At 38.8% G+C, this 25,831-nt stretch overlaps 2 protein-coding genes across 3 annotated transcripts in view; one reads left to right on the top strand and one right to left on the bottom strand.

Annotated features, from left to right (window-relative positions):
• The window catches only part of ntn1a (netrin 1a), a 115,739-nt gene extending 98,374 nt beyond the window's left edge, over nucleotides 1-17,365 (bottom strand). The window contains exon 1 of the mRNA XM_054780515.1: nucleotides 17,264-17,365. The gene's annotated coding sequence lies outside the window, so the exon portion shown is untranslated. The remainder of the gene's footprint in view (nucleotides 1-17,263) is intronic.
• Nucleotides 167-25,793, top strand: LOC129183369 (phosphoinositide 3-kinase regulatory subunit 6). Of its 2 annotated transcripts, XM_054780514.1 has the most exons (21): nucleotides 167-250; nucleotides 12,084-12,161; nucleotides 14,292-14,396; nucleotides 14,606-14,697; nucleotides 14,870-14,938; nucleotides 15,288-15,420; nucleotides 15,553-15,622; nucleotides 16,149-16,335; nucleotides 18,425-18,560; nucleotides 19,428-19,514; nucleotides 20,068-20,311; nucleotides 21,256-21,543; nucleotides 21,919-22,018; nucleotides 22,187-22,306; nucleotides 22,532-22,639; nucleotides 23,478-23,580; nucleotides 23,711-23,772; nucleotides 23,856-23,946; nucleotides 24,039-24,100; nucleotides 24,172-24,281; nucleotides 24,883-25,793. In XM_054780514.1, the coding sequence occupies exons 2-21, from the start codon at nucleotides 12,104-12,106 to the stop codon at nucleotides 25,037-25,039; spliced, it is 2,382 nt and encodes a 793-aa protein (XP_054636489.1). In that variant the 5' UTR covers nucleotides 167-250; nucleotides 12,084-12,103; the 3' UTR covers nucleotides 25,040-25,793. The 2 variants fall into 2 exon arrangements, 1 of the variants encoding a protein (XP_054636489.1); XR_008570798.1 differs by lacking the exon at nucleotides 24,883-25,793 and having other exon boundaries at nucleotides 23,856-23,915; nucleotides 24,172-24,259.
• Nucleotides 25,794-25,831: the final 38 nt, after the last annotated feature.

Raw genomic sequence — 25,831 nt, forward strand, 5'->3', positions numbered from 1 at the left:
TATATATATATATATATATATATATATATATATATATATATATATATATATATATATAAAATATATTTAAATATGTATATACAGTTTGTACGCATGTATGAATAAAATATCTGATTGGTTACCACTGATTCAGTATCCTGGCATTTCATTGGTCGGTAGGCGTGGTCACACTTCCTCACCGCTGCTGCTGACTAAAATATAACTTGTCAATTCAAAATTGACGGTTGTCGTCAGCTGTGCTCAAGCAAGGGTAGGTTTTCTTTATTGTAACACACATTTTGATGAGTTTATATTTGTATTATGTGGTTTAGGTGCTCCAGGAAAGCTACTTTTGAAGGAGTCAGTTTAGCGGCGCAGATGATATGGGCACAACCTATTTGTGCTTGAGCGAATTGATTGGCATTTACGTATTAATAGTGTCACCTACAACTACATCTCAGTTTGCATACTTGTATTAAAATAATGGCCTTTATCACTCCTACTTTCTTACTAACGAGCTGTAGTGTGTATTGTACCAGTCAAAGGTTTATACACACCTTCTCATTCTATTGTATGAAAAAGTGTGTCCAAACTTGTACTACCCTCACTTAACAGGACTATTCTTTAGTCATTATTTTAGGGCAGTCTACAAAAATGTCATATTAGAGGTACAATATATACCGGATAGAATTGGACTCCTGCCTTCTTCTTTATTTGACTTCTCTTAAATCGGAAGAACCCTGAAGGGTGCTTGTTTATGTTTTTCCCTCCTGAGATAATAAGATGTTTTTGATAAGCGTGCCTGATGTGATTGAAGCCCCCTGCCCATGCTCCGTTGTGTCTGTTAGGGTCTAAAAGCACAGCTGTATTTCCTGCTGCTTCCTTGTTTTATTGTCCAGCTTCCTGCTGCTACCTTGTTGGCTCTAAGGGGGATATTGGGTGACTCCCAGTCGTATTTATTTGCCAGTTATCCTTCACTAAAAATGTTGGCTAAATAAACAAATTAACACGCTAACACTCCACTCCCAGTTAAAGCAGTTTTATCTTGATCAAAATCCAACAAGACATGTCAACTGACGGCTATAAGGCCCTCCAGGCACACTAGGGCAATCAATAAGCACAGTGTTATCAGTAGTGCTGGTAAAGTATTTTATGCAAGCCCAGGAGCTCACATTTTAAAGCTGTCAGTACTATATTTATGACTTGTGCCTGTTTCTCAATGGGCACAACATCACGTGACCTCATAGTGTCCTTTCTGTGTATAAAGACTCCTCAGTCCAGTCTTAGTACAGTCTATCCTGCGAGATGTGAGGACACTAAAGACACAAAGTAACCAAATGCTGCAAGCCAAAGCAACAATTATATCCTTTCTCTAGTGTGTCTGCCTGGAGTGTCCAAAACCTAGACATGTCAGATGGATGCCGCCATGTCTTGAGGTGCCTCTGGACACTCTGTTAATGTTTCTTTGAAGGTTCAGTCAGATGATATATTCTTTGATTGCTTGGTTGCTTGAAAGTGTGCAGCTCATTATAGTATCTATAAAAGTGCACCTAGTACTCTCTACTACTGTAGATCACATTAAACGCACTGCTGTTGTTGCGTACCGTCTAAAGCAGTGGTGTCCAAAGTATCCCCTCCGGGCATTTGCATTTTTGTCCCTTGGCTGTTTTTTTATTTTCCTGCGGCACATTCTAAAATATGATTTAACAAGAAAACTGTAGAAAAAACCCCCAGGAAAAATTAACAGTAATTTTACAACAATAAAGTCAAAATATTAAGAGAATAACGTTGTAATCTTACAAAAAAAAGTTTAAATTTTATGAGAATAAAGGAGTAATATTGTGAGGAAAAATAACATAATTTTAGTAGCATAAAGTTGAAATATTAAAGAAAAAAAAATATTTTTTTAATTCGTAATGTGAGACACAAACGCAATATTGCAAAATTTGGTTGGGGAAAAAGTTATAATAATATGGGAACAAAGTCAAAATATTGTGGGAATAAAGTCATAATATTATGAGAAGAAAATTTGCAAAGATTATTTGAGAAGAAAGTTGAACTATTTGGAAAATTTTAAAGAATAAGAGCAAAGAGTGAAGTTCAAATTAAAAAGAGGCTTTTTCACCTATATTTTACACCCTATAGCACCAGCTGAGATGCATTTTTTTTCTTGAAATATAACTTCTTAGCATCTCCATTTGTTGCGTTGCAAAATATCAGAGTGGCCCTTGTATCCTTTCATTTTTCACTATGTGGCCCTCGCTGGAAAAAGTTTGGACATCCCTGGTCTAAAGTCTGAATTATGCTTCAGCTGGCTCCTCTTCCTGAAAACACTCTGGCAGAGCTTGACATGCACCTTCAAAAAAATGTAACTATGCGTCAATGGCGATGCAAACCACAGAGCTGTGATTGGTAGGCTTTTTTAGTACATCATTTCTGGTTTGTCCCTTCCAACAAAGCACCAAAAAGTCCACCAAAGTAAAAGAAACAATGGCCCAAATTGGGGAGAGTCTCAACGAAGAAATATGCAATACATGAAAATGAGCAGTTATTTGAGTATGATAGATATATGAGCGGTTTCTGTTACGAGTCGCTGTATGCTGGAGGTTGGACCCCAAAGCAGAGACAGACAAGGCGGATTACAGTGGAACCTCGTTAGCTATCATTAATCCGACTCAAACCGAATCATACTCGGACTGAATCAAGATTTGAGTCAATTAATCTGTTCCTGACACCCAAAAACGTGAACACTAAACACTTTTAATTTCATTATTTGTTAGTTCTACAATTATAGTTTTACATGCAGAAAACTATTAGAAATGCATCTAAATGACAAATGAAAGGGATAATTGAACAATTAATGTCACGTTTGCCTTGATTGAAGACTTGATTGTTGACAAAGATGGCTATGAGGCAGCGGTGAGGGACAAGCAGAGATCTACAGGTATATTACCCTCGTGTTGTGCTATGAGATGTTTCTTGAATTCAGTAGTGTTTATCACCTTCTTTATCAAAGTGCTGGTATTTGCCACTTGCTTTGGCTCTATTGTGGGGTGTTTTGTAGCCGTGATAAATAAGAAAAGCAGAGGCTTATGGCGTATCTGTGTTAGTTGGCAAAGAACTACAGTCACAACTGATGACATCTAGGGCTGGTCAATTTTTGATCTTGTGATATATATCGACATTTTCTTTCCAAAGAAAGTAGCACTCTTTCAGCCGTAGTCCCATTTAAATCCCCTGTGTTCCGCTTGAAAGAGCGACTAGGTCAACTAACCGTTATTGTTGCTATAGAGTCACAATTTTATGACAAGAAATTCATAATATTATGTGGAAAAATATTTTATTTTAGTAGCACAGAGTTGACATATTAAAGAAACAAATACTTTATTTTTTTTTAAAGTTATGAGAAACAAACAAAACCAAATAAAGTTGTAATTTTTGGAAAATTTGGTTGGGGAAAAGGTATAATATGATGGGAATAAGCTCAAAATATTGTGGGAATAAAGTCATAATATCATGAAAAGAAAATTTACAGATTACTTAAGAAGAAAGTTGAATTTCTTGGAAAATAAAAAAACAGCAAAAATTGAAAAAAATAGCAAAGACCAAAGTTGAAACTAATAATATGCTTTTTCACCGATATCACAAAGCTGAGATGCAGTTTTTTCTTGAATATGAGAGAAACTTCTTAACATTACTACATTTGTTGCTTTACGAAATATCAAAGCGTACCTTGCGTCCTTTCATTTTTCAATATGTGGCCCTCAATGGAAAAAAGTTTGGACACCCCTGCTGTAGACTGTAGAGTCCAAACTTTTTCCACCTTTTTCCAAGAATGGGGGGCCACTTTGATATTTTTTATATTTTGTAAAAATGTTTAACAAAATGTACAGCATTACAGACAGAGCTTTGTGTTAGTATTTGTTAAGTGTGAATATTCAAGCTTTTTCTTTTTACATCAGGGAATTCAGCTGGGATAGGCTCCAGCTTACCCGTGACCCTAAATAGAACAGTATAGAAAATGAATGGAATTTTTACAGCATATTTTAACCAGAAAACAAGCAGCAATGCAGCAAAAAGATTGAAACTGTATTAGTGCAACACGAGTGTAAACAGGATTTTAGTTTAGGTGTCTGACAAACAGTGACTGTTTTCAACCCATTCAATACCTCTCATGTCTCTCAAGTAGATCAACTCTATATATAAAGTACAAGCAGAACAAAAACTAATATTTAGTGTAGTAAGGCAGTAGTGATGTATTCACTGGAAAGAGACACAGAATGACCTGGATAAGATTGAGCAGCACGACAATTTTGACAATAATAGTGATAACACCACTGTTAGTTCAGCGCTGGTGTTTTCTTGGATGTTGCGGGCGGCAATAACACTACTCTTTGATGTCAAGTCACAGGCCGCAAGTTATGATTCGACGGGACTCAGTTGGCCAATGAGCTGCAAGTTTGAGACCCCTGCCTTTGGCTATATTTTCCAAATTTTTGATGGAGTTTTTTTGTTTAATTTTATTTCTACCAAGTGCTGCGCCCAGTTGCAGCAATTTCAAGGATTTTGTGCAACCGGAGTCAACATTTGCTTAACCGAATAATTTTGCAAGGGAGATTAAGAAAGAAGAAGGCAAGAATTTGGGCTATGGTAGTTTGTGGGGAACTTGCTGGGACAGAGCGTGTGGGTGGATGTCGGAATCAGGAGTGCTGGGACATTGACAAGCGCTGCGTCACTGACAGATTTGGGTATTATGGGCATAATAAGCCATTAATGCTTTAGTTAGTAGAATAGCTCTGTTTAAGAGTCAATATTTATTAAGATTAATTCTCATTAGCTTGTTCTGCAGTGTTTTATTTTCTTGCTATCATTTGCAGTTTTAATGCATTTTGTGTGTACTTGGCGAATGTGTCATGAAGCACTTTGTTGAGACGGTGAAAAATGCTACAGAAATAAGTTTTACTTTCTTACTTCCTGTACTTATCCATAAGTTGTACACCTCAGGGCACAGCTGTACTTTATCGCTGGTTGGGCCACTTTTCTTCAGAGTTGTTTGTTCCTTTTGTAAATGCTATATTTTGTCAATTCTAAATCTATACAAAAGAGTATAACCTTCAGAACAAGCGAGTTGTCCAGTGTGTATTTCATGTTGTTGTTTTTTTATCACAATAGCAGCACCTAGCCTAAATAGTTCTCCAAATGTACAACTGACCCAGTTCTCACACGTGCGCACGCACGCACACACGCACACACGCAGGTGTCGAAAAAGGAGACAAGGCCCAGCTGTCCTGAGACTTCAGTCTAATGCTATCCCCATTCGGGGATTTCCAATCAAGAAATGGCACACACACGCTCTATTGCTCCTTTACTCTGCGAACGCACTTCCATGCATTGCTGTCAGCTCCTTCCTGTTTTCGGAGACGTCTTAAGCACGGCGGAACGGAAATGAGTGCTCCTGTTTTGTATTTGGTTGCATTGTTCCCGGCCTTGCTTGACTGACGCCACACGTACGGCGGGTGGCGGCGGTTCCGAATTCAGCCATTGGAAATGGATGCTTGTGGCACCACAAACAGATCAGCAACTGAGTCACTTTTACTGTAAATAGTCCAGCGGGCAACACCTTGGAGTAAATATAAAATACATAGCAAAAGGAGTGCCATCTGTACTTCTTCCTTCCTTGCCTCTAATGCATGCAGGGTTGCCACTGGCCCTCACTGAGCATATTTGGCTGAGTTTTTTGACTTGTGAGGCTTAAGTCAGGGAACATTGTGCAATGATGCACAACATTCCAGGAAGCTCTTATTCACTCCTGCATATCATGTTGTTTACAGTATAAACTTTGGTTTGGTTTGGTTTAATTTTATTTGAACACGCATGAAGGTTACAATGGAATACATGTCATGAATCATTTGACAGTTCCACATGTCCAAAAGGAGCAGGAAGAAGCAAAGCTTATTTAATCCTACCACTCATCCATTCCACATCTTGTTCAGTACATATTATTCACTTCCTGCATTCCATGTAATATTATTCCATATAATAATCAGTGTAATAATAAATAAATAATGAAAAATAAAAACAAGCATGACAGAACAGTAAGTATAATAATCAAAACTCTTCTGCCTTATATTTAGCAAACATCAACTGCTTGTATTGTTTTTTGAATTCGCTCATCTCCGTACATTGTTTGAGTTCCTTACTCAATCTGTTCCATAATTGAATTCCACATACTGAAATGCTGTGGGTTTTCAGCGTAGTTCTCTCGTGTAAGTGTTTTAAGTTGAATTTTCCTCTAAGATCATATTTCTCCTCTCTTATAGAGAAATACTGTATGACATTTTGGGGTAACAAGTTATTGTTAACTTTATGCATTATTTTAGCAGTTTGAAAATTGACTATATCAGCAAATTTTAATATCTGTGATTTTTAAAATAAAAAGAGTTTCTATGTTCTCTATACGCGGCATTGTGAATGATCCTCACCAATCTTTTTTGCAGTACAGTGAGTGAAGATTGCTTTTATATTTATTGCCCCATATCTCCACACAATAAGTTAGATATGGTAATACCAAAGAACAGTACAGAGTGTGGAGTGATCAACAACAAATTTTGCTTTATTCAATATTGAAGTATTTCTCATCACCTTTTGTTGTATATATTTAATATGAGATTTCCAACTCATTTTTTTATCTATTATAATTCCCAGAAATGTATTTTCACCCTTTCAATATCCACTCCGTCTATTTGTATTTGATCGTACGTATCCTTTCTGCTATTTCCAAATAGCATTATTTTAGTTTTACTTAAGTTCTGTTTTTACCAAACCAAGTCCTTAATACGACCATTTCATCCTTGACCTTTTTAATGAGTTCTTGTGTTCTTTCGCCAGAACAAAGGGCAGTAGTATCATCTGCAAATAATACCAACTTTAACTTCTGTCACTTTACAAATGTCGTTGATATACAAATTGAACAGTTTTGGTCCCAATATTGACCTCTGGTATTGACCCCTTTAAACTGTATATTGTACATACTGTATATTATTTACTAACGTTTGGTACTGTATAAGCTGTATAAGATGACATAGGAAAGTATGAACCCTGCACAAAGACAAGAGAACACAGAGTCATCATTCACTCCTCAAGGTCATTTTTTTTTTAAAGGAAACAATCTATTTTTACGATGTTGTTTGTTATCATCATCATCATCTGCCCACTCATTCTTAAGCGGAGGAAGTGTTGTATACGTGTCACCTCCTGTACTGTGCATGCTGTCAAGTGTGCACGTGGTGTTCGTGCTGAGACTGCAGGCTTACGCATCCTCCTCGTCTTTGAATGAATGTACTGTATTTAAGAGATTGTGCATGTTTGTGTACGCATACCTTATACAGCCATTGTATTTTCTTTTTTTGTTTGCATCAGTGAAGGTGTATTAGTATACAGTCTGTTTTATACTATTATCGACATATTGCATGTTTTAAAAACACAGGCTGATGATGAACAAAGCCAACTAAATATGGGTCATTTCTTTTTTTCTTGCCTATTTTTTGGGAACTTATATAATCAAATTGTAATATAATTAATTAATTATAAATAAATATCATTAGAATTAATTATCAAAAAATATTATTTATAATTATAATGTTTTTCTCGCAATATTTTGACTTAAATTAAATAGCTTTCTTGCAGTATTCCAATTACATTTGTGATACAACTTTAATCTTGTAAACTTACAATTTTATTTTAACAATAAACTGACTTTGAAATTGATTTTATTGATTTCTGACTGTCATACAATTCCTACATAGTCTTTCACAGACTTTTTTTCTTGTAAAGTTACAACTTACAACGTTATCCTGTTTAATATTACAAGTTTGGTAATATTACATCTTGACTGTGTTGTAAAATGATGACTCTTCACTTGCAACATTGCAATGTCATTCCCGTGACATTACGACTTAATTCTTGTCGCTTGACCTTTTGTGTCATAGTTTTCTTTCAGAGTGGCTCTAATACTGTACAAGACAGATGGGGCAAAAGTTATGTTGACTTATTTGGTGCATTGCACGAAGCACTGAGCAAAAAAAGTGTGTGAAAGACAAAATGACATATAAGGAGTGATGATTTTGGAGGCTGGCGGAAGCTTGTGGTCATGTTGAGCTGCTGAGGCAGCGCTGGCAACTCATTACTGCTTTTCTTACTGGGATCAAGGCTAAATCCATCACAATAAACCCTTTCAATATCCACACAAGGCCCATGAACTGACTAGCCCTGAGTGTGTATGTGTGTGTTTTAGCATAGAAAAGTGGGCTGGGAGTAGTACTAGATTTAGAGGATAGAGTAGCATTCATGAGGGAGGCAATGATGACTTGAGTACATACATGAATACATTTGAGCGCTAAATTTAGGTGGATTGTGTGTAAAGTAAAAGGGTGTCAAAGACACCTTCTCACATGCACTGACTGTCTGTGCAACCTCACAACCTCAACCTCTCAGTTGCTCACTTGCTTTCTCTTTCCAGTTCTGTCATACACTCGTTTACTCAAACCATTTTAGGACTTTGTGACCCTGTAGAGCTGTGTGACATATTTAGGGTGAGTTTATGTAATATTTACCTTTGCCAACTGTGAGAGGTTCTATTATGATTGGTAATTAGTTTGTTTGTTAGCAGGATTGCGCAAAATCAACCTAGACAATTTACACACAGCTGTATACTGTAGATGTGTGAAGAAGCTACGATGAATTTATTTTCCATCCATTTGCATTGGTGCCAAGTGGGGCAGTGACCCACCGGATCCAAAAGACGGGGCTGGGCTGGGGAGAAAAAAGCTTGGCGGGGCAGTTTCGTCTCTTTTGCATTACCACCACCTACAATGGAACTCTCGCCTACCACCAGTGACACATCATAATTTTTCTATGAAACAAATCATCTCTGTGCGCTAATCCAATCTTGTCTCTGTTTTACACCTACAGTGACTTTTAGTCTTTTAGTGCCTTTATTACTATGTGGATGAGACAATTTATGTGACTCCAACAGCGTTTGAAGTGACAGCTTCTGTGTATTTTTTTTTTGTGCAGTGGTTAAACCCATTTATTCAGGACTACTTATTCTCTATAATTTTATCTTGCCTTTTTTTATGTTTGCGCTGGTTTTAACTATCTACAGCAGGGGTCTCAAACTCAATTTCACCGGGGGCCACTGGAGGGAGAGTCTCTGTAAGGCTGGGCCTGGGGTCAGGGTACCTCACGATACAATGCAATTCACAATACATGGCTCACAATAGCGATAAAGGGCCACCCCTCCCCCGGTCCATGTGATAACACCACTGTTAGTTCAGTGCCCCTGTGAGTATGTATGTAACACTGAGCTTGCCCGGATGTTGCGAGCTGCAGTTACACTACTCTTTCATGTCCAGTCGCGGGCCGCAAGATACGATTTGGTGGGCCGCAAATGGCCCGCGGGCCGCGAGTTTGAGACCCCTGATCTACAGTGTCCTTGGGTTCCTTGAAAGGTGCTTACAAATAATATGCATTATTATTATTGTTATTATTATTATTATTAAATTCATTCATTCATTCTTTTTTTTTCAATGCCACTTAATCCTTACTAGGGTTGCGGGGGCATGCTGGAGCCTATCCCAGCTGACTTTAGGCGAGAGGCGGTGTACACCCTGAACTGGTCACCAGCCAATCGCAGGGCACATATAGACAAACAACCATTCACACTCACATTCATACCTATGGACAATTTAGAGTCGCCAATTAACCTAACATGCATGTTTTTGGAATGTGGGAGGAAACCGGATTAGAGATGATTCAAACACAGATCTTCCGGCTCTCCTGACTGTGTGGCCAACATGCTAACTAGTGCTTACATTTTTATTTTATTTTAGGTTTTCAACATGCTTGAAGTTACGTATGAAAAGCTACTTCAGAAACATGATTGTGTATTAGTGTGCAGCATTTCTTTTGTGATAAAGTAAAAAATAATCAGATGATTTTTGGGACTTGCCCGGTTAAGTAAACTCCCTAATTATATGTTTATATTTAGTCCAGGCACTGTTCAGGGCGAACTTTATGTTGTTTACGCCAGGAATCGTGCAGGGCAGCTAAGGGTCCTTCTTAGGACCAATGACACATTCGAACCATCTGGGCAGCTGCTGTTGAAATGCGCGTATATGTTTGTCTGGATCTTAGTGATATGTGGATCGATACTGAAATATCGATACTTCCGTTACCAGATCTTTATGCTCTAAAGTTTGTTTTCAAATGAAAATATTGATACTTTTGATACTTCAGTCAGAGTCAGAGGTCATGGATGGACATCATTAATAGGAACACAGTGGAAAGTAACTAAATAATTGAGATCTTGTCAAAATGCTACACGGTTGGTGGGAAGTACGTTTTCTTCCACGTGGATAAGCGCAGCATCACACTGCCCAGTCTTAAACAGAGCCATTTGTAAATTGTGAATTACTTTTCATTCTTATAGTAGTTCTTAATAATTAATCATTTATTTTAGGTTTATTCTTTTACTTATATTCTTTTTTATTATTGTTTAAAATACCGTTTTCGCTTATTTTATATGATTTTGTACTTGTTTTTAGCTTGGCTATATTGTAAATCACGCCTCTACTCATTATACTGTACTTCAGAGTTTAAAATAAATAAATAAATAAATTACTCTGAAAATAGAGTCGTGCCTCATTTATCTCAGCTAATTGGCTCCAGACCCAACCGTGATAAGTGAATTTCTGCCAAGTAGGATTCAATATGAATAACTGGAATATTTTTGTAGTTATGGCATTGAAAACCTGTTTACGATCTTCTAAATATGTTTTTTTGACCATTTTTTACCAATTTTACCAGCCTTCAAGACATGAAATAACACCGATATAGTCACCTTTACAGTTTTATTACCCAACATAGTCGATATAATCAGAGAAAATAAGACATGTGTTCCCTAGGGAACCTTAGTGAGGAGCCTGTCTCACCGAACAACTGACACCAAGTGGCCAATTTAGAAAACAGTACTGCATTCACAATTACAATGCTTCTTCTGTCTTGCATTTGTATTTTAGTTCATATAGTGAGTTCATTTAGCCATTTTTGTGCTTGAAAATGCAATAACCAGGATAGCGTGAGGGAGCGATGTTCGGACCGCCATGGGATGACTGTACACTGCTTTTTAGAATTTACCAGACACATTAGTGTTTTTGCATATAGTATCAGTATCTGATCAGTATCACCGATACCAGCCTGAATTTTACTCAGTATCGGATCGGAAAGTGGTAGTGCAAATCACAAGTAGATCATGTCTAGGTTCATGGCCAAGACCAAGGGTTCTTGGGCTCAAAAAAGCTGGTGATGCTCTATGCTGTAGTCATCTGAGTGTGTCATTTACCACAGTCTACACATTTCGAAATTAGAACAAAATATTGCCCTTTTGCCACAAACCGTAGCATTTTCAGCACCACATGATTGTGAGGTGTGCTGCATCAAGACTTTTATTCTATTTCAATGTATTGCTGTGAGGTTTTAGCATGCACACACAGGTCTCGTAGACACATCAACACTCATAGGAAGAATGTTCAAGTTTCCGTCATCTGAAGTGAAAACATTGGCTGTGCAACAAAGTGATTGCCTTGAATGCTGCATTTATTTTTAAAACATTTTGCTGCTTAATAAATGAATAAGTGCAAAGCACCTTAGTATCAAGTTTACTTTAAAGGTCCCCTATTATACAAAAAAGAACTTTTTAATGATGTTCTGTTTCCTCATGGTCATGATACAGCCTCTGACCTGCCCCTAGCTAGATGAGCCCGCACAAGCCTGTAATGCAGCCTTCACTACACTTAAAATAAAGCCTGAGGTTTTGCCAAATGTCTGACAGTCAGCTAAGGCCACCAGATGTGGGAGCTGTGTTTTTTTTTTTGTTTGTTTATAGCATCATCATTTTTCAACAAACTCGCTCTGACACTGTCACACATTCAGCTACAGCATTTGCTGTTGTGACATCTGTGTGTTGACTTTCTGTTTGACACTGAAGCTGTCACAACATGTGAGACACTTCCTGTCAGTGTCATTTTTCTGATTTCTCATTACAGTCACACAATGTGAGCAAGCCATGACCTGCCAGGTCCCCTGGGATAACACAAGCCGGGTGTTCAGCATGGAGCCGACCGGTAAAACTTTTATTATTATTATTTTGTTGGGTTACTTTTTATTTCATGAACTTGATGAAAGCTTTAAAAATATTTTGGAAACTTTAGTGGCAAAATATAGTGTCTGCCATATGACTCATTTTTACTTCCACCAACATAGCGCCTTCAATTTAACACATTGTTGCCCACTCCTCAGTAAGAAAAGTAGCTATTAGCTGTCCTAGAAGTTGCTAGAAGTTGCTAGTTGTAATTGGCTAATTTGCATATGTTTTGCATATGACAACAGATGCTGTAGAAAAAAAGCATAACCTTGTAGGGGAGACAAAAAAGTGAGTAAAAACACCTTAATTACATTTAGAAATACAAAAAAACTTGATTCTTGATTTGTTCATTTTAAATTGACCATCACTTCATAAAAATAAAATTTTTTCTCCTCATATCTGGTCCCAAATGCTGATACTATGTGGGAATGCATAAAAGTAAGATTTGATGACCTTATTGAGTGTTAATGTACATACAGTATTTGTGTGGTGCACTTCTATGAAAAACAAACTCCAGAATCGTACTGCTGGATGGTGGGTCTGTATTCATTTCGTGCTTTTAATTTGATGTTGTTCCTGTTATAGTTTTACACAATAGATAATTAAATAAGATAAATATAATGTATTATATACTGTACATACCTATAGTATAGGTGTGTTTTGCTGATGTGTTGAAAATCTTTCCCGGTGACTAGCTAGTGCTAATGCTAGCGCTGCTAATGCTATTTACAGCCATTCTTATCTTCAGTCATGGTCAAATTGATATAAGCCCCCTTTGTTATGCCTGCCGGTAAATAGCTTGTAACACAAATTTTAACTTGCAATTCAAAGCAAAAAAAATCAGCCGAGAGACGGCTCGCATCTAAAAAACTGGGACACTTATATGTCAAGCTACCACTGTATAAATGACAATAAAAAAACACTGGCAGTGCTCCACCTTCTCACGTCTCTCTGACAGTTGACAAACGTACTCTGCGACAACTCAACTCAAAGTGACAGTAGATACAAATAACTTTGGTCTTGTTGCAAGAGCCATCTGCAAGTGCTTTGAAGCTAAACTTACCATTTAAAATACCCTTTTCTTTGTCCATTTCTCCTTAATATTTGTTCCCACTTGTGGCTCTACATCCTCTAACTACGATGTGGACCGAGGCTCAAACGGGACGTGTGCACATTAATCGCGCGGCAAAAAAAAAAATAGTGCCGTTAAAGGAAACTTCAGTTGACAGGCCTAATTTTAATATTTTATCTCAGCCATCTCCTCTCAAAGTCTAGAGAGCGTAATAATTACATGTGGACTTGCCTCCACCCGTTGTCTTGCAGTTAGGACTACTTGTTTCATCTATCACACAACATTCGTCCATCACACGTTCTGACACACTGACAGGTAAATGAGCGAGTCCGAATGAGGTCTGATTGTAATGAGTAGTAATTTCATGAAGCTTAAGAATCATTTACGTTTTAGATCCCTCTCTGTAAAACAGGGTGAGATCCACCCCGGCGCTATTACGCATGCGAGAGTTCTACTATGCTGCCACGGGAGTTGACAGTGCACTGACCTCTTGTGAGTGCTTTGGGGCGGGCGGACCTCTCAGCAACGCCCACTGCTGCTCAGTGAGAACACAAACTGCAGAATAATACGTGCTTTCACCTTTAAGTCCCCAAATACTAGAAAACTCTCCAACAACAACAGAAAAAGTTGCTAGATTTGCTAGTTGAGTTTGAGAAAATGTTGAAAAAGAGAGATTGGAAAGTTGCCAAGTTGGCAACACTGGTTTAGCATTTCTCATCACTTTCTTGTGTGCTTTACTGCCACCTACAGGGCTGGAGTGGAATAATATCAGTCTCAAATTATTTGTTGTCATTTTACTTTTAATCACAAAGTTAAACCAGGGTTAAAATGTGTACCTGCTGAGTTTCTCTGTTGCCAACATAAAACCTCTGTTTACTGTATGACAATATTGTAAATTACTTTTTAACATCTAGCATAAAATTGTTACTAAAATGGCAAAGGCCTCTTGCACAGCATGACAATGAGTTAAAATAACATTCCAAGCAGTTATGCGTGTGTAAAAAGAAGTTAACAAGATTCTCTTGACTTTATCACCAGCTGGCTGTTTCCCGACAGTCCCAGAGCGAGAACTGTACCGCAGCGTCCAGGCTGTTCTGCCCAGAGAAACAGACAACATGAATGCTACAGACTGTCTCAACAAAGGTACCATTCTATAAACAAATATTGTCTCTAATACAGCACATTCAGCTGATGTTTCTTCTGCATCAGCATCAGCAAAATTTATTCAGATTTTGCACGTTTTAAAAAGATTGTGACACATTTCGCAAGTTAGTGTGTTTTACAACCTGTATACAAGTATATATATATATGTGTGTGTGTGTGTGTGTGTGTGTGTGTGTGTGTGTGTGTAGGCATGCTGAGATGGACTCTACACAAGAAGGTTTTGAACAATCCGGCCAACAGCTTGTCTCTGCTGTGGGTTTTGATAGAAGAGCTGGAAAAGGTGACAGACCGTTTTTATGCTCTCCAAAGCATCATTTTGGAATTTCAAAGTACAACTTTAACCAAAATCTGTCTGTTACGATGAATCCCGAAGCCACTACCTAAAACCTAGTTTGTCTTTATTAATGGGTCTTACTGACGTCAGTTTAAGGTGTGTGCCTGTTTCTCTTAAGGCGGAGAGGTGGAACAGTTGTGACTGCATTATCCCTTTGCTCCACACACTCATGTATGCCATCATTCAGGTACAATTTTTGTTTTGGTAATTAATTTTTGTTTGGCAAAACATATCATTTATATTTTCTATACAGTCAATCTACTGTACAGGTTGTATTTTACCATAGTACATGAGGTAACTGGTGTTGAATTTATGGAATATATGGGACGGAGCGGGTGGATGATGGACAAAAGCAGGCTGAGGACTGAGCCTTGAGGAACACCAGAGGAAAGGACTGATGTGAATGTTTTCATTTACATCTATGAATATACAATGTATCAAAGCTTTAAAAGCTTCCAAACTCATCAAATAAATGTTTCGAACTAATAAAAATATGTATGCTGTGTGTACATGCATGTGTTGTGGTCATATCTCAGACAGCCTACATCCCAGATGAGCTCTACAAACGTGCTTATGACTCCTGCAAGCGACTGCTGACCTACCCCCAGCCTTACTGCACCGTTGGCCTCAGCTACACCGAGCAGATAAAAACTGAACGTTCCATTCCAGGTACAAATCGGTCATTTAGTTGTCAAAAGAATCCACAGAAAGCTTGTGGCTTTCATATCCCTCACAGGATTAGATAAAGTACATCTATTTTGCCGTTGTATATTGTGATGCTCAATGTACTGTATACTGCAGGTCTACTCTACCAGAGGATAATGGTAGCAGAACAGAGACTAAAGAATGAGCATTATCCCTTTCAAGAGAAGTATGTCTTTTATTTAAATAGTTTATATGTTACTAATTCGTCTGTGTAGGCTCTCAGTCGTACAGGAGTTGTCCATCGAGGAAAAGGCTTCTTGAGACGTCATCTGTACTTCTGTGAAGAAGGTGTCGGACGTTTCGCTCCTCATCCAAAGAGCTTCGTCAGCGAACTAATAAGTGCTGGTAGCTTAGGCCTTAAATACAGTAAGAGTGGGCGGAATTGGTGTGCCAACACCCTCCTCCTATTGGTTCGTTACACTAAGCCTGGGCGGAGTAGTGGTATAATCCTATCCTGTTATTAACACCTCCGATAAAAGGGAAGTGTCGCTCCCTGAATTGGGTATGAACGACTCTGATACTGGCTTGTTAGCATCTATTGTTCTGGCTCGGCCCTGCCTGCAAATGAGGTGAAGGCAGGGCCGAGCCAGAACAATAGATGCTATTTCCTCTATGTTACTAATTGTTTACAAGCTCCTTCAATTGCTCTTAATACTGACAAACTATGTATAATTGTGTGTGAATTATCGTAGGGTTTTTGTTCTGGCTGATCCCGAGGTCTTTTCTGGCTCTCTGGCACAAGTCATAATGGATGACATTGAGGCAGCAATGGCCCCTGTTTCAAGTCCAACAGCTCACATGCGCAGTGTGATCCAACACTCCATCCAGGCTGCTTTAGGAGAGCAGTGCCATGGAGCCAAACTGGCCAAGACACTCAATGTCAGTGCAACTATTATACCATTCTCTCATTGTGACTTTTTTGTAGTTTTACTAGATAGATAGATAGATAGATAGATAGATAGATAGATAGATACTTTATAGATCTTCAATAGAAATTCACATTTCCAGCAGCTCTGCAAAAATCTCATAATGAGCTTAATCACTTTAAATCACAAAATAAAATAAAGCAACCAAGGCAAGACATGAGAGACAAGAAAAATAAGAAATAGAATAAGAATAAATAAGAACAAATAAACAAATAAATATGGGACAGATCACATGAAATTTGTAGTGCAATAATACATAATGAATAATAATGAATATTAATAATTACACACAACTCTATTTTTGCATTCCATTTCATTAAACATTGACTTGATTGTTCCAATTTCAGTTTTCCTAATATTTAATGTAACCATGCAACCAAAACTACAGATGCTCGAGATTAGCTTTCTTACCGATATCCGATATACCTATATTGTCCAGCACTTCATTTGTGATACAGATATCAACCCAATAGCTCTTCCCTCAAACCAGCACTTCTCAAATAGTGGTGCGGGCTCCCCTGGGGGGTGGTTCGGAGGGGGTTCAAGGTGAACAGTCAGGGGAGGCGTGAGTGGCAGGGAGGACTTTCAATATTAGTGCAGACCTGATGATAACCATCATCAAAATGATCATTTACACAGTGAAAAGAGAATTTCACACGTTCTTGTAGCCATGTGACCATCTATTCGCGACATCAAATAAAGCGTGGAATCCTTAAAAACTGCGACCAACAGCAAACTAATCATGGTTTCCTATAGAGACGCTTTTATGTTTTAGGCTTTCAAAATCCATATATTTAAAGTCAAGTATTTGTGTTATTAGTTTTTAGTATAATTCGGAGCGGTGTTACGATGCATACAAACAGGAAAAAAAGGGTTTTTACCGCATGAGTGGGAATGCAGTATAGTACGTCACAGAAAGCAGTCATCATTCCCGCAGCACTCCAGTATCCAACTGACAGCATAGCTAGTTAGCTACGTCAGCGAGTGCAGCTTGTACGGCTGAGATGTCATCGCAAGTTGCCTATGTGAAGCAAGAAAAGTTGTTGGAGACTTGTAGATTTATATACAGACGCGCCAAAATGTTACTCTACTTTGACTCACTTTTTATGGACTTATTTCAGGAGCAAAATGCGAATGAAAGGGTTGTAAAACGTTGTCGCACGTGTGCTCACTTTTTATTTATTTTTTTTTTTCGCACAGTCTATTTCTAGCCGCATATGCGAGAGAAATGTTGGCACTGTACAGCCGCTTCTTCATTTGAACCATCAGCCGTTCCCTCATCGTCTGTTTCCCTTCTTGTTCAGGCTGGACGGGTGGAGTCACGTGACTACACACGCTGTTCCTCGTCTTAAAGGGGAATGAACATAACATACCAGCACACACAGTCAAAACAGACAAAAAATACTTTTATTTTCTTTTTTAGTAAAACACCGAATTTACCGATGTGGGCAAAATGACGTCGGTTGTCGGAGTACATTTCGGTAATGGTAAATTTTCCGTTTATCTCCCACGCCTAATATATAGTTAACATTAGTCTTAAAAAATGTGATATTATATAAACCTGTACAGTCTTTTGAGATCCAATACAAGAGCTGTATCAACAAATCTGTCTCTTCAAAAATAATAATGCTCAGTTTTGATTGACAGTGTCAGAGAGATATTCATTCAACAGTATGTTAATTATTGTGGGTGCAGTTAGCATTGGTGTAGAACTACACTTAGAGGCTAAATATCACCAACATATACAGTTCTACACCACTGCAAACATTTTTGATTTACATTCTTGATTTAAAAAACCTGGCATATGCGGCATGTACGTGTCAAATACAACATCCACAATGAAGCTCTGCTGTCCGTTGGCGCTGGCCCTAAAGTAACACCTCAGCAGGACACACACATAGGGGATCTACAGATACGCCCACTTGTGACCTTTAACATCTTTGCTATTAATACATTGCTTGCATATATTTATCTTCCTCTGTGTGTGTGTGTGTGTGTGTGTGTGTGTGTTCATCCACGTGTGTTTGTGTGTTTTGGAACAGGATATGGATGTCGAGCCTTATTTTCAGGATGTGTTGGTGACTCTGGAGCAGTGTGTCGAAGAGGGCCCAGGCGGGGTGGGGGAAACACTGAGGAGCCGTCTTCAGCAGCTGCAAAGTGAAATTGGTGCAGCCTCAGGTAGACGCTCCATGAGAGAGGACAGAATGACAGCCTTATGCTGATTTTATGAAGCAGAAGCACAAATGTTGCTCTGAATGAGTCATGAAATAGTGGTTAGTTTACCAGATCGTCATAGATGATATGGGAGGAGTTAGTTGGCCACAATAACCACTGTAGCAGCTGGTTATGTACCACAGGAGTCTATGACACTTATTACTGTTATAACATCATTAAAATGTACATTTTTGCCTAATAGGGGCCACAAACATGAGATAACACGCTGCACATTGTGAGTTCCTTGTGTGGAGATGATTAGTGGCTCCCGGAAAGAACCTTGAGGAACACTGTGTTATTTGTGTCTGCTTCCATAACTAATCATCTGTACCCACAAAGTAGTTCATAAAATTGCCAAAAGTTATCTGTATTGATGGGCAAAAGCATTAGTTAATATGTTGTATGCATTGTAGCTACAGTCCCCCAGTGATTTGTGTGATGTCTGCTTCATAATTGGACTATTATTATGTCTGTTTATGTTTGTTTCACATATTGATTATTGACAGTCCAACTGCCACTGAACTCATTCAACCATGCATCGATAAACCTTTTTTTAAGATAGTCTGGATGTTTTATATATATATATATATATATATATATATATATATATATATATATATATATATATATGTGTGTGTGTGTGTGTGTGTATATATATATATATATTTGTTGTTTTTTTTTCCCCACTGCTATCATGTCACTGACCCAACCAATTAAACTATTCTAGTCTCCACTGTGAGGAAGCTAGTTTGTTTTCTTTTGAATGTCATTGTGACAGTTTTGGTCTCTTCCTCTTCCTCCGTGTGTCTGTGTGTGTGTGTGTGTATGTAGAGCCTGTTTCCGTTGGACCTCTTTCTGACTGCCCGCTTCCTAACCCCGAGATGAGCTTCCACCTGTGGACAGAGGATCTGGATATCTGTGAGTGGCTGTGGACACTGTGGGGGGTCTAAAGGAAGTTGTTTGGACCAGTCAGCTGAACTGAACTAACCCAGAATGTGTTGAAACATTTCCTCTATTTGACCTCAATCACTTGTAAGCAGAAAAGTGACTTCCACAAGCTGTTCCCACAGAGGTGACAGCATAGAATTGTCCAAAATGTCTTGGAAAAATAACATATCGAAACACATTGCAGTCAGCAGGCTATTTTCTGCATACTGTCTTATTGTACTTGGACAAACTGCATTAACTGTAAAAAGCCTGACTATGTTCCTTGTACTTTTTGTGCTAACAAGCATCAAATACTGAGCATCACATGGGATGTACTGCACAAAAGTGAGAAGACTGAACCACTCATGAAATGTTTATGCAACAGAGAGACCTACTTCTTGTAGTCCAGATGATCCTATCATAGCATTGGTCTCCAACCTTTTTTGCACCACTGACCAGTTACATGCAGTTACAGTTACAACAATTCACAATTAATTGTGTACCCCTATTATGCCAGTGTTAGTGACTATAAAAATGTCTGCAGGGCGAGAGGTGGCCAAATGGCTGCGATCCAGCTCCACAACAGAGCAGTTCTCCCTTAGTGCGGAGCAAGAAGACCCCGAGCTGGGAGACTCACCTGGCGAACTAATGCCATCTGACAAGACTCGCTTCTCAGTCATGTCCAATGACAGCGGCATTGAGAGAGATCTACCCCCTGGCAGTGATGCCTCGCCCATGGCATCGCTCGATTCCAGCAATGCTAATGCATCGTGGGAAGCCTGCAAAAGGTAAAAGGCGTCACCTCATTTGGTCTGCAGTGCTTACATAATGTACAATGGTTTAATTATCTTTTTCAGTTGTAAAATACAGTATACGGTGGTGTGTACTGCTGACAATGTGAACCGGGCTCCTGCTCCGGTTGTACAAATCTACAAATCAAATAATCTACAAATTCAAAAATTATTTTTAAAACAAGTGTGCGTAAAAGTTTACAGTACATGCAGTACTGTACGTACAGTACATGGAATCAGAGCATTTGCACATGGACCTGGATGAAAAGTGAAACAAGAAGTTAAAAATCAAGTGAGTGCAGTTGCTCTGATTCAACACTCAGTAGGTAAATTAAATAATAATAGGAGGACCATGTCTTCTGTACTGTAGGCGACTCCTCTGTCTGGGCCAACAGATCGAATTGGGCATTAAACAGTACCAAATTCTGTACCTGGTAGTCTTCATCACAGCGTTAGCTTTTGCTTTATGCCGCACTTTTGTGTGGCGGACTGATGGTGCTTTGAGTCCACACTCAATTTCCTTTTCCTCTTGCTCAAGCTTGACCAAGTCCCCCATAAACAGTGGAGATGTAGCAAGCGAATAGTATCAACGTGAGATGTCTTCATGGACATTACACTTTTTTTTTTTTTTTGGCAAAGATGACCAACCAGTTGGGAATCACTGCTTTAGACGGTCAACTTGTTGAAAGTGTATCAACAGTACCTCTGCTGGTTGCAGCCAAGCAATGGACTCCATTTTGCATCAGTTGTTTCAGGACACGATTACAATCAACACAATCGACAGAATTCTTGATCAATTGTCAAGGATTATTCTTAACAATCAATTATCAATGATTATGCCCATCCCTAATGGAAATGTTGAAAAATACGGCCTGTACCTCCTGAACTGAACCTTGCTGCTTAGTGGAAACTTACGTTCTTGTATTTTTTTTTCTCACCAGCGAGCAACAGTCAGCCAAGTTGTCCCGCCGTGGAGGCATGAAGGTGAAACCGTCCGTGAAGGACAGTGTGGTGCTCATGCAGGACACACTGGAAGGTCACATTTGTCTGGGGACAGGAGGACTTGGGGGCAAGGAAGGAGGAAGGCGGGTCACACTGCAAAGGCGAGCAGGAAGCAATGCATTGCGGAACCCCTTCCCCAAGCAGCAGAGACACTTTACCGCTAGGATTGTCGTCATGGGGAGCGATAGTGTAGTGGGCCGCCTGGCTAAAGCCTACTACTGCTTGAGGTGAGGGATTCATTCCTATACAGTAGTTCAGGTTTAGAGCTAGTGCAGAGCTACAGTGCCACAAGTCATTATACATTCTTCATTGCATACTGATGGGGGACCTTGCTCTTTTTGCTGTTGCACTGCAACATGCTGAGAGATCCTGAGCCCCTCTCATATCAATATCAGGTAGAATGTAATTACAGCTCATTGGAGCTAATGAAATTGTACAGCTTTCCCTATTGTTGTGGCAAGTCAAAAATAATAAGAACAAGCTTGTAGAGTCATTCAAGCACTAACCAGACAGTTTAATGGCCGCTGCTCAGGGGAGAATTTTATGGAAAGAGACTGTCAAACGCTATTTGTGCTTCTCACCAATCTCCGCCTTCATTACAGGAAAAGGGAAGCACGGAGGCTTTTTCTTACAATGAAAGTGAACCTGCAGTTTTACTACATCCCTGTCTGTGCAGCGCCAACTGCTGCCTCCTCTCACAAGGTGAGGCACTTTCCCCTTGCCCTTGCATGTTTTTATGTAAATACAAACACACCTTTTGGTAAACATACACTGAAGCTTTCCCATAACAGAAAAAAATGTCAGTGCGTTTGGACATTTTATTTTTGGCACGCAGACCTGTTCTTCCCTGCTGTTGTCATCTTCCCGTAGGAGAACCATCAGTTAAAACAGAGTTCCTGCACACTTGGTTCCTACCTGAGCAGGGTTGACCCGTGGTACAACTGCAACATCAACAGTTTGGGTTGCATGATTCCCAAACTGGCTAAAATGGTAAATAAACCGTTCAAAACAAATCTACGAAGTAAACACCACAGAGTTATAGAGATAAAGCAGAGTTATAGCCACCACATAGGTGCATCTCATGGCTATCTAATTAATCTAATATAAGAGCTGTATCAAAAACTCTGCTTTTACAAAGATAATAATAATAATAATTCTCAGTTTTAGTTGACATTGTCAGTCACGCTTAAGCACTTGTGTTTTTTTGTTCTGCAGCAACAAACAAACCCAGCAAGCCCAAAAGAGCCATTTGTGTCTGACGTCATTTCTTACTATGTCCGTATGGGCCAACAGCCGGTCTACTTCAACATCTACTTTGTAAAGGTATTGTGATAAAGTTTTACCTTTGTGGTCAAACTTTTCCTTGCATAACTAATATGAATTATGTCCATTTTAATAAGTAAATTAAGTAAAGGTGAAGTACTAATCCCATGTTTATGTTATGTAGCACAGGTGGTCCTTGGGTTACAGTGTTTTGTGGTTACTAACACACACCCATAATTAAGTGTGCAGTATGTTATTCGTCTCATGCCCCATGAATGAATACAGTGTGTGCGCCTCATTCGCACTTAGGTGGAGTAAGGATAACGTCGCTTGTTGGTTTACTTTTTGCACTTCATTATGGCTCCCAAGCATAAGGCAAGCTCTTCTGGGAGCAGCATGTCAGAGAAATGGCTGCATGCCCGCTCTGCAACGACCATCATAAAGGATAAAGATGGTATTCTTGAACATGATCCTTTTGAAATAAACAGTGATGACTAAGCAGTGTAGTAATTTAGTTCCATCTTACCCTAAAACTTGACTTTTACATCACTGTCTAGGTACGTATATATACAGACAGGTAATGTCTGTATATATACTATTAGCGATTTACCAGTGGTATAATTGTACACAAACTGTAATATTATATTATTGTAAAACCTATTTTAATCGGTCAATTTTTTAAAGTGTACAAGTTTTCATTTTAGTCACAGTACTAATTTAGCATTGGATGTGTTGGGTGTTCTTTTGACATTTTGAGAAGAGATGCAGTGTTTGCACCTTTCGCAAGGGCATTTCAGCAATACTTGAGAAACAAACTGACCTCTCTCCAGCAGCCAGGCCTCAGTTTTCATATTTCCAAAGCTGTACTATATTTTCTTTCTATGTTGTTTCCCATTAGATCACCTTTACAACCATGACAAAAGAACCAGTGGAGGATGCCTTTCTCACCCATTTGGAGGTGGACGTTTCAGAGCTCAGACCCTCCATGGCTCCAATGAGAGGTGATTTGGCTGGAGAGACATGCAGTACATTCAATGGACATTGTTGACCTTTTTAACATCTACATACACTACCTGCATGTACATATTGTATATGCAAGGTTGATTGACAGCACAGCTTTCCCTCAAACAGAGAAGCAGAAGAAGAATGTAGCGGACGTATGCGGGGCCCTTGTCTTCATCAATTACAAAAAAGTGAGATTATTTTCCCCTTACATTTTCTTTCACAAAATGAATGCCTTCCTACACAGCTCATCATTTTGTGTATGTTTGTGTAGGTGACACTAAGTGGTCGTGATGCCGACAGAGGGATGCCAGTCAGGACAACTGGTGTTCACGTCAGTGCTATTCCTTCCAATGCAACAGAAGGTTTATTGCCATCACAGTATTTCATATTAAAACTCTAATGTTCCAAATTGATGTAAAGTGTGATTTACTCTCTGTGTGTCTTTGTCTTTTAGATCTGACTTGTTTAACACTTACCTTCAAGGAAGCGTCTGCAAAAGCTAAAACCAACAATGCAGTACGTTCACATCTTTGAAAATGTCCTGATATGAGCAGTTAACAGCCGAACTCTTGGTTTCTAATTTCCAGGAATCAAAAATCAGGAGCAACGACATCACGATTTGTTCTCTAGAGAGTCGATCATGCCTCAGAGTTACAATAGACAGAGATTCAAAAAGGACCTACAACAATGTGCAGAGGTAAGACAGGGTTTTCTTGGATAAATAAGATATGGAACATTTATGTCCATGATGTGAGAAGAGCATCGACCATCCACCAATGCTTAAACATTTTACCCGGGCGCCACCAAACAAAGTTTTAAAGTTGGGACAGTATAGGCAGATTCCTGGCCCAGTAACCTTTAATCGTCTTTATTGTGTGTGTGTGTGTGTGTGTGTGTGTGTATGGTTTATTTGTTCATAGAACGCCCACCGAACGATGAACAACTCTGTATCTGTCTCCTTCATTCCTCCTTTTAAGTGCGCTGATGAAGCACTTAATTGCACTGCGTGTTTCTGAGTGTTAGAGTAACGTAGGACTGCTATTCTAGAATTTCCACTAGATTCGAGGTACAAAATCTAAGACGGGCCTAGCAAAACATATGACAACTTGGGACTGCACAAAATGCGGAAGTACCCCTTCGTATGTACCCCTATATATTTTCAGCTATGTTTGAGCAAAACTGCAAAAAGCCTGCTATGAAATACATAAAAAACATAGAAAAATGCTTACAGTCTTTTTTGTGCATGCTTATGAAAATCAGTCTAAAAGGTTTGCTCTTCTTCTTGGGTTCTGCTCCAGTATTGAAATTGTGCCCTGCCTTGACCCTGGATACTGTGTTCAGAAAAGCATGATGTCCAAATTAAACCTTGACGAGGACAACGACGCCGGACTGAGCAAGTACATGAGCAAAGGACTTCCTCTACCTGTCAACACATTTGCTGGCATCATCAACTGACTTCTGCATTACCACATATATTATAGGAGAACACCCTTAACCCTGTCTGCTTTGACATGTGGAAACATGAAAAACATCACCTTGTGCGGTTTGCTAACATTGTGGATGCATAAGTCAAAACTAACTGAAGGCCTAGTGCAACAAATACAGTGCTATTTACTTCTTTTTTATACATTGTGCTGATAGTTTTAACAGAGAATGAACTGTGCTGACCCACATGTAAAACTGACGCAACTAATCTGCCATTACAGAGGAAAGTGACTATAAAGACACAACATGTTGGCAGTATTCTGTTAGACAAACTTGTTTATTGAATTGCACACATGCCCCAAACCAACCTCACTGTCCCATTGTAGCTTTTCTTGTTGGAAATGTCTCATGTGTTTATATCAAAACTGTAGGACCGGTCTGAGAGCAGCTGTGTGTACATAAGTATACCACTCTTGACTGCAAATTATCATGGAGTCATTGGTTTTTGAGGGCCTTTTGATGATAGACTGACTGACTACTTGCTTATTATTCATGGAAGATGTGATTGCATCTCTTCACACAGCCACCTGTGTTTCATATAGCATCAGAATCATTGCATTATACACTGAAAAAGCTACTCAGAAGATTTTATTTGTATTTTTAATAAATGCTCACACCCTCAGACAAATTTTGTTAATCCTGCAGGGTGAAACCATCACAAATGTATTTATTCATTATCTGTTTTGCATAAAATGTTCGTGCAGTTTGTCATGAGAAACGTATGTCACTGTAAATCAAATTGTAATTATGTAAATAAATATT

The sequence above is a fragment of the Dunckerocampus dactyliophorus genome, chromosome 6, assembly GCF_027744805.1.
Source record: "Dunckerocampus dactyliophorus isolate RoL2022-P2 chromosome 6, RoL_Ddac_1.1, whole genome shotgun sequence".
Taxonomy (NCBI): domain Eukaryota; kingdom Metazoa; phylum Chordata; class Actinopteri; order Syngnathiformes; family Syngnathidae; genus Dunckerocampus; species Dunckerocampus dactyliophorus.

Coding starts and splice junctions, on each gene's coding strand:
- LOC129183369 (XM_054780514.1), top strand. CDS start 12,104: ATGACCTGCCAGGTCCCCTGGGATAACACAAGCCGGGTGTTCAGCATG. Junction 12,162..14,291: donor GTTCAGCATGGAGCCGACCG/GTAAAACTTTTA, acceptor CTTTATCACCAG/CTGGCTGTTTCCCGACAGTC. Junction 22,307..22,531: donor TTCCCAAACTGGCTAAAATG/GTAAATAAACCG, acceptor TTTGTTCTGCAG/CAACAAACAAACCCAGCAAG.